The sequence below is a fragment of the Oenanthe melanoleuca genome, chromosome 7 (assembly GCF_029582105.1).
Source record: "Oenanthe melanoleuca isolate GR-GAL-2019-014 chromosome 7, OMel1.0, whole genome shotgun sequence".
Lineage (NCBI taxonomy): Eukaryota > Metazoa > Chordata > Aves > Passeriformes > Muscicapidae > Oenanthe > Oenanthe melanoleuca.
In genome coordinates, this window is record NC_079341.1 from 11094027 (window position 1) to 11108148 (window position 14122).

At 35.0% G+C, this 14122-nt stretch overlaps 1 protein-coding gene across 9 annotated transcripts in view; it reads right to left on the reverse strand.

Annotated features, from left to right (window-relative positions):
• The window catches only part of HYCC2 (hyccin PI4KA lipid kinase complex subunit 2), a 47990-nt gene that overhangs the window by 17250 nt on the left and 16618 nt on the right, over positions 1-14122 (reverse strand). For all 9 annotated transcript variants that reach the window (XM_056495691.1, XM_056495689.1, XM_056495684.1 and 6 more), the window contains 9 exons: positions 13089-13191; positions 12130-12208; positions 10972-11073; positions 5976-6155; positions 4026-4106; positions 3296-3411; positions 2437-2532; positions 1450-1566; positions 676-763 (listed from right to left, as the gene is read on the reverse strand). In XM_056495691.1, the coding sequence (XP_056351666.1) occupies positions 676-763; positions 1450-1566; positions 2437-2532; positions 3296-3411; positions 4026-4106; positions 5976-6155; positions 10972-11073; positions 12130-12180 (831 nt within the window). In that variant the 5' untranslated portion in view covers positions 12181-12208; positions 13089-13191. The remainder of the gene's footprint in view (positions 1-675; positions 764-1449; positions 1567-2436; positions 2533-3295; positions 3412-4025; positions 4107-5975; positions 6156-10971; positions 11074-12129; positions 12209-13088; positions 13192-14122) is intronic.

Consider the following 14122-nt stretch of genomic DNA (forward strand, 5'->3'; position numbering starts at 1 on the left):
TTCTCATCCTTCCCAATCAAACCCATGTGCATCCAGCCCAGTTTCACCACTTTGCCCATTTCTCTTCCCTCTTTTCATGATTGGAACATCAAATACAGAGAAAACTGAAAAAATCCCCACCTCAATCAGAATTACTCCATTTTACTGCTGTTCTCCAAAGTAAAGATTAAGATCTGTTGTGACTTTTATCAAACAAAATCTGATACTGACTGAGATTGGAGCTCCTTTTCACTTTCAGCTGTATCCTGCTGTTGCTTTCTCTATTTATTCATCAGTTAAAACCCACAGCTTATTCTCAACCCTGATGAAGGTCTATAAGCAAAGAAAACACCTTTTTGCAACCAATGCCCTGTAACATACAACTATTCAGTTAAGCTTCTTTGAACCACTCATCAGTAACTTATGCCAAATCAACATAAATATTTTGAGCCAACTGCAATATATTAGCAAAATCCCAGCTTTCAATAAGTCCCAGAAGATCCCAACACCCTGGCCTAATACTCAGCAGAAAAAGTATGGTATAAATAGCTATGTTGCAAACACCAGCTGTTAACAAATCACTTGCATTTGATAGTGCAGTGAATGGACACAAAAGCTTTCATTACCATTCCACTTGAGAAACACATCCATACTCCTCTTAACCAAGCCCATAAATTACAATGGATTGTTTCTTACCAGCAGGGGCTGTGAGTAGAGTTCAAGCTGTGCTCTGTAAATTATGTCCTCCAATACCTCCTGGCCAAGCTCCCACTGACCATTATATCTAAAACGTAAAGACAGGTATTTATCTTACACATCTTATGAATATAAACTTGTCCTTTTTTCTGCCCAAATCCAGTTTTGCACTTCTCAGTTTATGAAGAAAATTCATCAACTATATGTACACCCCAGTGTACTTTCACTTCTTCTGACAGTACAACATATTTTATTACCTTGTTGATGTAACAAGAAAGCTGTTCCATGTTCCCTCCAAACAAGGCAAAATTGATGCCATAATCAGGACAAACTTTAAAAAAATGGGGTCAATATGCAAACATTAACGTTACTTAGCAGAACTGAATTTTCACCAGAAATATATTCTTGCTACTTCAGATGCTACTGACATTTAAGAGGTCTGTATTTCATCAGTTTATATCTTGGCATCCAAGCTCATTATGCTTGTGAACAGAAGGTATCTGTGGTAATGGCAAGGTGGAAAAAGCTGAAACTAGAAGCCTAACTCTCTTCAGCATCTACTGCTGGTCCTTCATCACCTAATTCAGCACTGACAAAAATATTTTCAAATTATCTGTTGGCTGATAAGCAAGTAATGAGAAATACACTAATTGAGTACAAACTTATGTTATAAGTCTAACTATTTTTTTCAATTATAAAACAAGTGACATTTATATTTTAATTCATGTAAAAGCAGACCTTTCTCTTCAAGTAAGAAAGCCCTGTTCCACTTACATGGCATAATAGACACCTGTGAGCAGCTGCACCATGAAGTCAGGGTCTAACACCACTCTACCACAGTGTTCCTTCCAGCGTTTCTCATGCTGCCGTGGAAATCCACTCACACACAGCCTAAAAACAACACCATGACAAGAAAGCATTAACTCTACAGAGCCTACAAATGTCTTTATATCACAGAGATTTTAGTTCTTTTAGAATTTATTTTTTAAAATATAAATACACAATGTAGAACATTCTTATGTTGCATTCCTCATCATTAGAGCAGTTTTGTATCAGTGCCTTGATACGTGGCTTCCTGATAGTCCAGTGTTACTGCCATGTAGCCAATAACTCCACCTGTTCTCCTCAAATCATAACCAGCTTCTAAAGAACAAGGTGGCAAGATGTTCTGTACTAGCCAGGAAACTCTCCCTAAAATTCAGTAACTGAAAGTTTCTTTAAAGGAAACATTTCAGTGGTACAGAAGAGAAGGATGTCACCTCCCATCTAATGTATGATGACAGCATGCGTTATATCTAAAGTCAGATAACAGACATACTATAGTGTTTGAGAACTGCTCTCAGCTACCTTGTAAGAAATATTTCTGACCCTCAAAAATGGGGCCTGCATTCCCATATATGGTCTACATTAAAAACAGGATAATTTATTATATCCTTATTGCATCAATTTACTATCTGAATCTTCATCATGGAAGCAACACATGGCCACTGATACATAGCAACTGTGGCACTGTCTCCAAAACAACAGAAATCCCTTGCAAACAAAATGTTGTCTTGCTTCTCTACTCAAAGAACAGATCTAATTTTCAGATGCAGGAAAATGAAACTTATTTGGCAAATTTAGCATAGGCACAACTCCAGTGAAAATGATGGAAGCATACCAAGAACCTATCCATCCCAATTAGAAAGCACTTTTCTTTACTAGATGAATATTTAGAAGTCTAGATGATCCTGAAGACTAGTTCAAAGGCAAGTGTCTCACCTGGAACCCATTGTACAAAGTGACTGGTAAGAAGAAGCAGGCATGTAGACAATAGCTGAATTGTAGCACAGCATAAGAAAGCTCAGCACTTCAAACCTGAAAAGAAAATATAATCTTGCATTGTTTATATTCTTAATATTTCACTGAAATTCAACACAAGGAATCTACAATTCAGTCTCAAAAAGCATCCCACATGAAGAAGTGTTAGAAGTAAACACACAAATCCTTTAAACCTCTTTCATTATAATTCACTAACTTGAAATAGGCTATCAAAGGTTCACTATAAACACTTAAATTTGTAATTCTGAAAATCCAGAAAGCCATTAGCATATGAAGAAACTATGAAGGAAACAAGATATAGCATAATATTTGGACAGTTAGAGAAGTAGAAATGTCTGCAACGCATTCAAAATTATTTTACCAGTTTTTCCAGTGCCATCTTTAGACACAGGTAAAGCTGGCAGTCATTAAACAGCAAGGCAATTTCTCTCACTCCTGGTTCTGTCTATCCACTTAGCTCCATTCCTTTTTTCCAGTAAAAAAAGGAGTCACAGCCCCTGATCCAAAACTGAATTTTGTTATATTTCCAGGAAAAATTGAATAGACAACCATAAAACCAAAGATATTCTTTGCAGACAAAGTGACAGAGAAATTATACTTCAAAATTAACTAGCAGAAGAACACACTAGGATGGAACAAAGAAAGAGAAAATTATACCTCAAGATTACTAGGGCTGTTCTATGGATTAAATTCCGAGCACTTAATGCAGAGAAAGGACTGATCACAAAATTCTTTTGTTTTGTTTAAGGACTTGTGTTCCTAGTGAAGCACTTTTAATATTAAGAGCACATCCACGTACCGGTTCTGTGCTGTGAAGGTTTCTCTTTGAGGATGAAGATCACTGTAAACTACTCTGATAAGATCATGCTGACTTAACGCTCCTTCAGTTAAAGCCATGGATCCAATGGTAGAGGGCTAGAAGTAGGCAGTGGGAGAAGGAAGGAAGCAGAGGGGAGAAGCTGAGTTGTAAATAAAAATTCCCCAAAAGCATTACAACTCTCCCAACTACCTAAGGCAAAAGGCACACTTATCTTGTGATCTGTAAAAATGAAGATTTCTTCAGAATACAGTAAATCTAAAAACATTACCTAGTTTCATTATTATAAAGGGCACACAGAAGTAATACAGCAATTTTCAACTTTGATTTTTATATATCCATCTACAGTAAGTTTGTCCTAATTCACATAGACCTTTTGTCCAGCGAAAGAAAAACACAATTCCAAGTTCTAAATGAACTAAGAGTTAGAAGGAAGACTACATTTATGCTAGCATGTAAGAGGCAAAAGAACACAGTTGCAACTACAAAGTAACTAACCTCTATTAAAAATAAGCAGTCAGCAAAGATTTCTTAACATTTATATTCCTGTTCTCCTACAAATTCTATTGCATTCTATTACACTAACTGCAAGCTACAGACAATGACAACTTACTGAAACAAGATGCATTTAAAATGGCCTGTGGCATCAAATGGATCCAGTTTCCATTCCTCTAATAGATCCAATTTTAATTTACCACAGCAGCTCTCTTACCTCATGATATATTGAGGGTTTAGATAACGAAGGGATGGTGAAAGACAAAACTTTGTTGTTTCCATCTTTGTCAGCAATTTCCTGCATTGAAAACAAAACCAGAACTCAAACGGAAGTAAGGAGACAGGAGCTGGAACAACTCTGAGCCCTTAGAAGGAATTTAACAAATAAGTTAGATGTCCTGATCTGATAAGACTATTAACACCCCAAGGACTTTGTTCATTTGCAGAATATCAACAATATCAACATACATATTTAGTAAGTGGGAAAAGACCTCTATCACAAACTGCTCTGCAGAATTTAAAAAACCCCAGCACTGGCTCCTTAATCAGTGAGACTTAAGATACTGACACAGAAGGGTTGATGAGTCACTCGCTGACAATGGGTAATATTTCATAATAAATGTACAACAGAGAAAAGGTGAAATCAAGGGGACTGCAAAATTTCCTCAGGAGGAAACACATACAATGTTTTCTTCAAAGGCTTTCAAACTGGTCCGATTTTGTAGTTGCTAGGCTACTACATAACCCTGCATACAAACCCTGCAGTTTTTAAAAAAAATATACTAGGAGCAATTACATAAGACTACACCAAAAAGGAGTCTAAAATCCTGCCTTTGCACTTTGTACAGCAAATTTTCAAACAATAAGCTCCAGTCATTCCAGTTTATGTAAAAGTTTAGCCCAAGGTAGCTAAGTACTTGTAGTAGGCTTCAAGGATTATAACAGGAGGATGGCTGACAGAATTTGTCAGAACAAAAGATTAATTTATCCCTTTCACTTTCTAAGTATTCAGAAAATAACTTCACTCTCAGTTTATGTGCAGAAAAATATCAGCTTCATTAAAGATAAAAAATAGTGGAAGCCACTGTTCATTCTAAGGTCTCTTTCTGAATATGGAGAGAATAGAAATTACTGTCTTTAAAAATATGAATCACCAACATGACTTTCAAATGAACTGCAGAACATTAATGAAAAAAAGGAAGAAAATATAAATGTGGTACTTCAATCCAATAAACAGTATAAAAAATCCACTTCCAAGCAGTTTCCAGTGTTTTTTTTTTCTATCAGAATAAATCTAAAATAACTACATCTTCCAGCTGTTAGAGCTGATCTACAGACATATAACTTGAATACATTTTATTTTTAAATATCACAATTTGGCTAGTCTGTGTCTTATGTGCAGAAATACAACCAACAATTTAAAGGAGGGATTTACCATGACATTAGAGGGAAGGGTGATACTTCAGTAGAGTATGTCTTATGGTTCTATGCCACAGAAATTCCCATTAGAGAATATCTCTTGTGGCAGTATTGCTGAATTTATCAAACAGCCCCATAACATTACAAAAGTAAATATTTCCAGGCTAGGGTAAGGATGTAAAAAACCACTTTTACATCCAAGATCTAAATCTAATAATAAGTTACTTTTATTTTTTCTTAAAACCACAGTTCCCCTCAAGACAATTATCTGACTCAAATGCACACATGCATGTATCTGAGTGCTCACATGCAGAGTGGCTTCACCTTCAAACTACCCTTAAAAAAAACATGTTCAGAGTAGGTGGAAGGGCAGGGGAAGTGACATATCAAGACTGACCAAGCATATGAGCCTGACAATCAATAAGAAGTCGTTTTTTGCAACATTAAGGAGGGCTCCCTAATTTCCTTACAAACAGAAGTATGTAAAAGTTTGAGAAAGCCCATAAGACAATCCTTTTCAGTGAAAATATTTTTTCCAAAAAAGATAACAATAAACTACCAAAAAAAAAAAAAAAAAAAAACACATCTTTACATTATTATCTTACATTATGCTTTTCTCTGTATTATACCCTTTCCTTTAAGTGTATTTTAAATATGTTATTCCAATAATTTATTTTATTCCTAGCGATCAGTGATGCAAAACTCCAGATCGAAGCTTTCCTCAGCCATTCCCACTCATTTCACTTACCAGGTTGTAAATGCCAAGCAGCAATGCTTCAATGCAACCATTGCTCTGCCTATCCCTGCTGGCAGTGAGACGCAGATAAACCCAGATCAACTCTGGCAAAAACTGCAGCGTGAATCTCTTGAGCCGAACCTCAGAACTCCGATAAAGTTCAAAGAGCTGGTGGCAAACAGGCTCCAGGAGCTGTAGAAAGCCAAAAAAGCTGATCACTTACTGGTGGTTTCTCCAATAAGGGAGTGTGAAACAACAGATCTAGGGGCTATATCATATAGCCACTGCAGACAGTAAAAACTGCACTCCCTGATGGCAAGTGAGTGAATGAATCACACTGGTATCTGCATTCTGTTCAAGGAGATCCACAGGGACAGACCTACGCAGTGTTTGGACATGTGGCCACTACAGTCACTACCATGTGTGCTTGGAGATTTTTCTCTCTTTTTTGTCAGTACAAGAGTTATTTTCTGTACAGATAGTAATTTCAGGCATGTGACAAACACGTGGTTTGAACTATGTGCACCGTAAAACTTCAGTGCAGTTGTAAGGTCTAGGAAGGTACAAAGGTTACAGATCAGCTGCTAATGACAAGTCCATTGAGAGAAATATGAATTAATTTCTTACCTACACTTTTCAGTCTCAAAACCAATAACTGAGCAAGTTCATTACAAGGCAAACTGATCTTTTCATTTTGAGATGCACTTTCCAACACACAATATTTTGGTAAATGTAGCACACCATATTTAACCACTGATTACGTAAGCCATAACACAACATTTACGTAAAATAAAACTCAGCTGCCAGAGAAATCTCTTCTTAAACAAGGCTCTGATCTAAGTACCTTGTGTAACAAGGCTTCTGATTGACAGACTTTTTACTCTAAGCTAGAAGCCAGCATTTACAACAGAGGCAGAGAGACACTACAAGAAGAGCAATGACATTGACAATGCTGATACAAAATGAGAGAAGTCCAGTCATCTAGAACAAATGGATTTTTACAAGTCAGATAAATCTGTCTATCTATACACATCTATATTTATATACATGTATAGAGAGACAGATAGAAATATAGATATAAAATAACCAACCACTTAAGTTTTGGTTTGGGATCTAAATGAAATTGGAAGACAGTAAAGCTTCTATTACAATCATCTCTTAAGGAAAAAATGGTACAGCTTTCTGGTAGTATATTTAATCCAATATTTCATACATGTATAGCACTTTATGTTCAAAAAAGGCATAAGTATATTCTCAATTAATGTTTGCTTAGTATAAACTCCTATCTAAAAGTGACAATAGTTATTAAAAACAGCTGTTACAGTAAATGTTCAAATCATCAAAAATAGAATTGTATCCTTGTTTTATGAGAGGCCTAGCATATTTCAGATGTTCAAATTTAAAAAGTGGTTAGTAAGTAAATCAGACATCACTAGATAAATGTGTAGCTTTTTCTTTAAAAGAAAATATGATCAAGAAAAGAACAGAAAGAAGAAAAAGAAATCTCTGAAAACAAAACATACAAGCATATCTGCAGGGAGATGACAAGTGCAAGAAAAGCTAAAAATATTATCTGAAAACAGTTATATACAATGGCAATGCTATAAATAGTACTTCTATTAGATTAGAAATGACAGCAGCCCAAAGCTGTTTCCTATTTGAAATTAGCCAGCCTAATCCAAGTCCCACTAAAAGCAGTGGAAAAGAAAAATTTATTTTAACTGAGATGACACTCAACCAGAGCAGTTATTAAGTTTATTTACCTGCTTTCAAACAAAAATTTTATAAATTAATCTTTTAAGTAAAGACTAGGGAGATATGCTCCCTAGAAAGATACAAGCAATATCCAGTCAGTGGTGCTGCAAGCATTCACACACTCTTTATTTCTAGTAGTTGTCATATTTGTTGTGGAAAATGTTTAACAACTGCAACTATTTAGGTAAAAACCTGAAATAATAAGCACTTTTGGTGTGCTCAGAGCTGTAAGAAAATCTTTTATGCTTTTTCCACAAGAAAAAGCTGCCATCACAAAGATGCTACAACACTAATATTTTCAAAAGCACAAACAGCCAGGATTTTTTATCAAAGTACAGCATGATAGTCTCCCACCTGGAAACACAAAACTTGACACCCTGAGAAAGAATAAATGTTTTCCTGGCATCCTAGTTATCTGGCTTTCCAAAGAGACAGCCTCTTCCAAGTAATTCTCTGAATACACATACTGAGAATACACTGGATAAACAGAGGAAATGGAGCTTTTGTCATCAGTACTGGGTGTATACATGAACTGGCACACACTTTTTAATTCCAAAGATCTTTCAGTCCAAAGTCAAAGCAAACTGAGTAATACAGAAGTCAGCAAAAAAACCACAGTAAAATAATCCTCTCTCTTTCCTAACAAACAAAATAATTTTAATTATGAGAGCTTTCCTATTAGCATAAGCAGCAATAAGCGTAAAAAACAAATGACATTTTCATTGGCTTAAACATGCAGTGAGTGTCAATGATCTAATTTTCACTCTTCATTTTATACCTCACAGAGATGCAAACCAGTCATGTTTTAAGGAAGGTGATGAATAGCTTTCCTTTGGCTTATATTATAAGTCTGCCAAATCCTAAAAGTCATATCTTGAAGTTAAATATAATGTTTCATAAAATGCATGAAAAATACTGGAAATCCTTGCATTTTCAAAGAATTCAATTGTAGAAAATAAAATGTGCTTATTTTAGACTTCACTATAACATAATGGGTGAAACCATTTATTATTTGAAGAGTACTGGGTCTGGGATTGCTTAGAATTGCAAAGGTGATCTCACTGTTTCACAACTGCCCCGAGTTAAACCTAATTAGCCCCACATATATATTGAATATTTGAATTTCAGTAGTGCATTAACTTGACATCCATAGAGTATTGTCTACAGCCATAAACCAACCCTAAAAATCATAAAACTATCTGGAAAACAGTACTTCAAAAGCACTTACTTCTGAATTCAAATACTATACAAAAACCAATATATTATTCAGCTAAATTAGCTGCTCATGAGCAAGATCACTCTCTACGCTTCATGTACATTTCTGCTCCAGTCATCTTTATCTCTATATTTTAAAAAGTCAGGGCACTTCCTCAAAGGCAAATAGTAACAATTATATTTAACTTGTCAATATGCTTGCCTTCATTTAATAGGTCACAAACTAGTAGACACCTGCTGAAAGAAACAACTTGAGTGTTTGGTTCCTAAGCATGCTGATTCTATGTTAAATTAATAATCCTGGCCTTACCAAGATAGAATCATGTGATTCTAGAAAAATTCATGCTTGCCCTAAACAGTCTGCCACTTTTCATAAGTTTAAAAAGTCAGTCAACTTTATGATTAAACTGTACTAAAGAATTACTTGTCCATCAAGTTTAAGAATCCAGAAAGTGTATTTTTATAAAATCTACTCCATATGCTTAATCTTCATAAACCATGAATTACCCTTCTAACAAATAATGCCCTATAATGCATATTTAAAAACCCCTCTCAGTTAGGGACAAGTATTACTCAGAATTATGTAAAGTCATGAATTCACTTTGGTTATATTTCTCACACACAAATAACTTTGGAAGAAGTGCAACAAGGAAATACATCCTGCCTTAACAGGTAGGACCTGAAGCTGGACATCTTTGTGTCTAGGATTGTTTATCTTATATGTGGTATAAGAGTCAGGCCCAAACAGCAAAAGCTATTCCAAAGAGTAATATTTGACAAGCATCAGTGAGCCACAACATCACCCTAAAAAAATACCCTTTTTTAAAGAGCAAAGAACCAAATCTGGCTCTTTGCTCTTTTAAAAAAATAAATCAAATGCTTATTGTCAAAGCAATGAGAAGTTTTTACATTTTCAGGAATCCACACAAGCACAAATACATAGACAGCAGCAACAGTGGCTTCAGCTTGAAGAGAGAGTAACAGCAGCTTTTCATTACAAGGAAAAAGGTCACTATGGAAGTTATTTATAATACTTAAATGAAGCTGACAGCTATGAAGCCTTTTTAAAAAAAAAATAAAAAAATCTCATGAGCATTATGCAATCTCCTTGAAGCTCAATCAAGCATTCAGCTTCCTAAAACAGCTGAGCTGTACTTGGGAAAATAAAGAACTTCCTTGCTATGTACACTACCCATTTAATTTATAAATATGAGAAGTCACAGATGATACATCAAGTATTTGTAAGCATTTTACCTAAAGTAGTTTGTATGTCAGAGAATGGTATGCCTGCACAACTTATTCAGAAGTTATTTTTCACACACTTGCCCAGAAATGCTCTTCTCAGAAGCCAATGGGTTAGAAAGCTCAGTTTAATGTCACTTGCAAAATAAATCATGTACAACGGTAAGCTAAGTTTTCATTCTGTCTATTTATATTTTGGGGCCCTGGTTCTGCTCTTGCTTACAAGTGTAAACCAAATTACACAAAAGTGATACTAGTATAAGCACAAGAAGATTTTGTTATCTTAATGGCATTTAAAAATTTATTCCATCTTCCACTGCAATAAGCTACCACACAAGAAGTACATTGATCTTTCTAAGTTTCACTGTAAGGCCTCCTTTGTCTCATTTAAGACTGAAAGGTGGTTTCAGGGAACTAAAAAAAAAAAATCTAGTTTTAAAAAAAATCCCCAAACTCAAATCCTCCTCCAAAAAATCAACAACAAAAGAAACCCAAACCAAAACACCAAAACCAACTTGTGCCAAATAAAACACAACAGTCAGCTGTGGCAAGGAGAATTTAGCAGACAGCAAAAACACTGGGAATATTGGAAGTATTTTTGGAAGTAGATGAGATTGTGTCTTACTAGAAAGTCATTAAAGTAACTGCCAAAAAACAAGAGTCTAAAAAGAGGGATGATACCCATGTTGGACTACATTAGAAAAAAAGAAATCTTCCTCTCCATTACTTTAGTTTTAGTTGTAGATGTGAAAGATCCAGGAATGAGAATAGAAATAGGTTTTTTTAAGTCTCCTACCTCATTATTTGGGTCTTGAATGACCTTATAAAGAGCTGGTACCAGTGGTTTTTTTCGGTGCAATGTAGCTGCATAGCTGGAAATTTGGGATTCAGGTAATGCCTAAAGAAAAAAAAAAAAAAAAAAAGGTTAACCTGACAAATAAATGCTTCCAAGTATTCAAGATCTCCACAAAAGAATGAAGTCTCTTCCCAACATCAAAGAAAAGTCCTGAAGTTCAGTAAATGTTCAGACTTGTAACCTAACTGTTGAGTACAAGTCCTTCTCCATACAAACAGCAGTTGGGAGCATTTAATCACTTTCAGGGTTAAATCCAAAAGCAGTTTAGATTCGTAAGTCATTTGCTCTAGTTTGATATGAGGACTCTCTTTTTTGATAGCCTGTATTTAACAGGCTCTTTTTGAAGACTTTATCAAATCAACTCAACTCATTTAAGAAGTGTGGAGAGTATAGAATGAGCACAGACAGCCTTGAGTCTTCCCCAAGCAACCAAGTTTGTGGATTTTGCATCCTTGGAACTTAAACTTTCCAATGACAGCACATAAAGACTTACTATCATCAATGATGTGAGGAACTACTAATTCTTAATTTAAATAACAGACTTAATTTCTTATCAGTCCTGAAATCCTGTTTTCTTGTTTATGCATTATGCTGTATTTCACTCAGCATAATTATCAACATGCAAAATAGCTTAAAAAATAGATTCTTCATGACAAAGCAATTTTATGCAGACCATACGGGGGGGAAAGTCAAATATTGTTTTTTGATGTTTTATTGAACTCCAAATAAACATATACTAATTATTTTTAAATTAAAAAGTTTCTCAATTGGAAATTTGGGCAGCATTACCCAGCTGTTACTTCAATTCTATCAGCTTGACCTACACAAAATATACATTTAAAACACAACACTGCTATTGCAGTGTTCTGCTCTACAATAATAAACAATAAAAGTAAACTACTATTAGAATTATGCATTATGTACTATGTACCAGCCAACTCAATTACACAGACATTTGCATACTTTATGTGTTATAAAAAATTGAAAGACCAAATAATAGATATTGAAAATGTTATTTATTTGGTATTAAAAAAACCCACTACTATGTTTGATGGCATTAAGCCAATGGTTTAGATATCATTCATCATCTCAGCTCACCTTGAATTCTGACAGCCATTCTTCCACAACACCTCGTTCTGATCCCAGCATTTTCTTACTTCTTTTGCTTCTCTCTTACCTTTAGAGGAAAAAAATGAAGGTAAATATTAGTAATGGTAAGAAAAATTTTGTTTTTTACAATCCTACCCAATGAAAAGCTGTTGATATCTTTCCAATAGAATTATATAATATAAAACAATTTAAAAGTTGCATTTTGGACCATCAGTCCCATTATTTAAGCATAATTTAACTGTTTGCTTAGTCTAAATTGCTCTGCATAAATGGGGAAGGAAGGAAAAGGATTCAGTGCTTCAGGCCAGTTGTCTTTAAGTGTTTTGAAAATTATTTAGGTTCAACAAAAAATTACATGTTTGACAAACAAGTTACATCATGGAAGTCCTTCGATAAATGACCTTTTAATAGCCAGACTACATGACTGGAATCACCAATTCTGTTCTCAGAACTTACTTGTTTTGAGCTCTGAAAGATTTGTATTGAAGAACCATCAGTAATTGTTAAACAAAAAGCCAAATAAAATAAGATAAAAGGCTTCCCAACACATTTCTTGAGTTAATGTATCATTTTTTCAATGGCCCTTGGCAGGAAGTCATTAGGAGAATATCAACTCTCTTGGGGGTAAGGAACAGCTTCAGATTTCTAAAGCATTTTTAAACATCCTAAAGTACAACAAATTCAGGAACAACATTAATTTAAATCTGAGTAACATTTGAGCAGAAACACTGAAAAATAATTCTGTGAAATAACTAATGAGAACAACTACTGAGATCTCTGCAAACAAAAGTTTACAAAGACATCCTTTCTGATATAGGGAAACAGACGCCGTGTCAGAGTGAGCCATGTATAGAATTTTTAATTTAAAACATCATAGTGTATGCTACAGAAGCAGCTGAGTTATACTTTACTCTGCCTAGAAAAAAGCCCACAGCATTCAACTTTACCTCTTTAAAGAAGTCAGTTTTCTAAAGGAGGAAGAGGAGAAGCAATGCAGAAATTTTTCAACCTGGGATGCATTTGTCAAGCCTTCAAGTACTGCCCCGTTTTCTAAAAGATAAAAAAAAAAGGTAGGATGATCACAAGATCAGGAAAAAATATAGTAAAGTAAAGCAAGAATTAATGTAAACTTTTTTTGGCCTTAAAAACTGAAGTTTATCAAATCCTCCAAAGTCCACGTGAATCTTTCTGCAATAAAGCAACTTGCCATTGAAAAAAAAAGGTTAAGTGTTTTAGCAGGAGGAAGGGAGGAATTGCCTTCATCCAAAAAAAGGCTTTTGTCACTCCTGTAGAAAATCCTTCCGTATTAGTGGTGCACAGTACCACAGGCACAGAACTTACAAAGAACAGTGTAAGAGGAAAGAAGATTGTAATAACTTTATAAAATGTGAACTGAATTCATATCCTGACTTTGAAGAACATGTAATTTTTAAATTGAATAAATTAAGGACTCTCCTATACTATAATTTCTTTAGTACATATTTCTTAAAGAGACAAAATTTCAGTGTCATTGTGAAAAATCACACATTACACTAAAGTTCACCTTTTGCTGAAGAATCCCTTCATAGTGAGAATGAGACAAACAACACCCGTAAGAACCAACTCTAACTATATTAATGGTTTTGTCATACATTGAGCTTCAAGCAAGCCTTATTTGGGAACTTCTTTACCAGTGTAAATCAGCTTGAGAACTTCAGCTGCTGTATCAAACACATCTACTCTGGCTATGGTCACTGCTGGTTCAGTTTTAGCACAAATCACCTTTCTCTTTTAAATTATCTGCTGGGATATTAAAGACATTTTTAAGGACTTGTAGAAAGAAGAAAGCCAGGCAGCTGATGGACTCCCAGCACAAGCTGAACTGACCCTTCACAGGAACACTGGGGAAAAGCAGGATGAGCCCCCCAGCTCACTGCCCCATGCCCTGGGCACACTTGGACACTGTTCAGAGCACAGCAGCTGTGGAGCTGGCTCAGCTTCA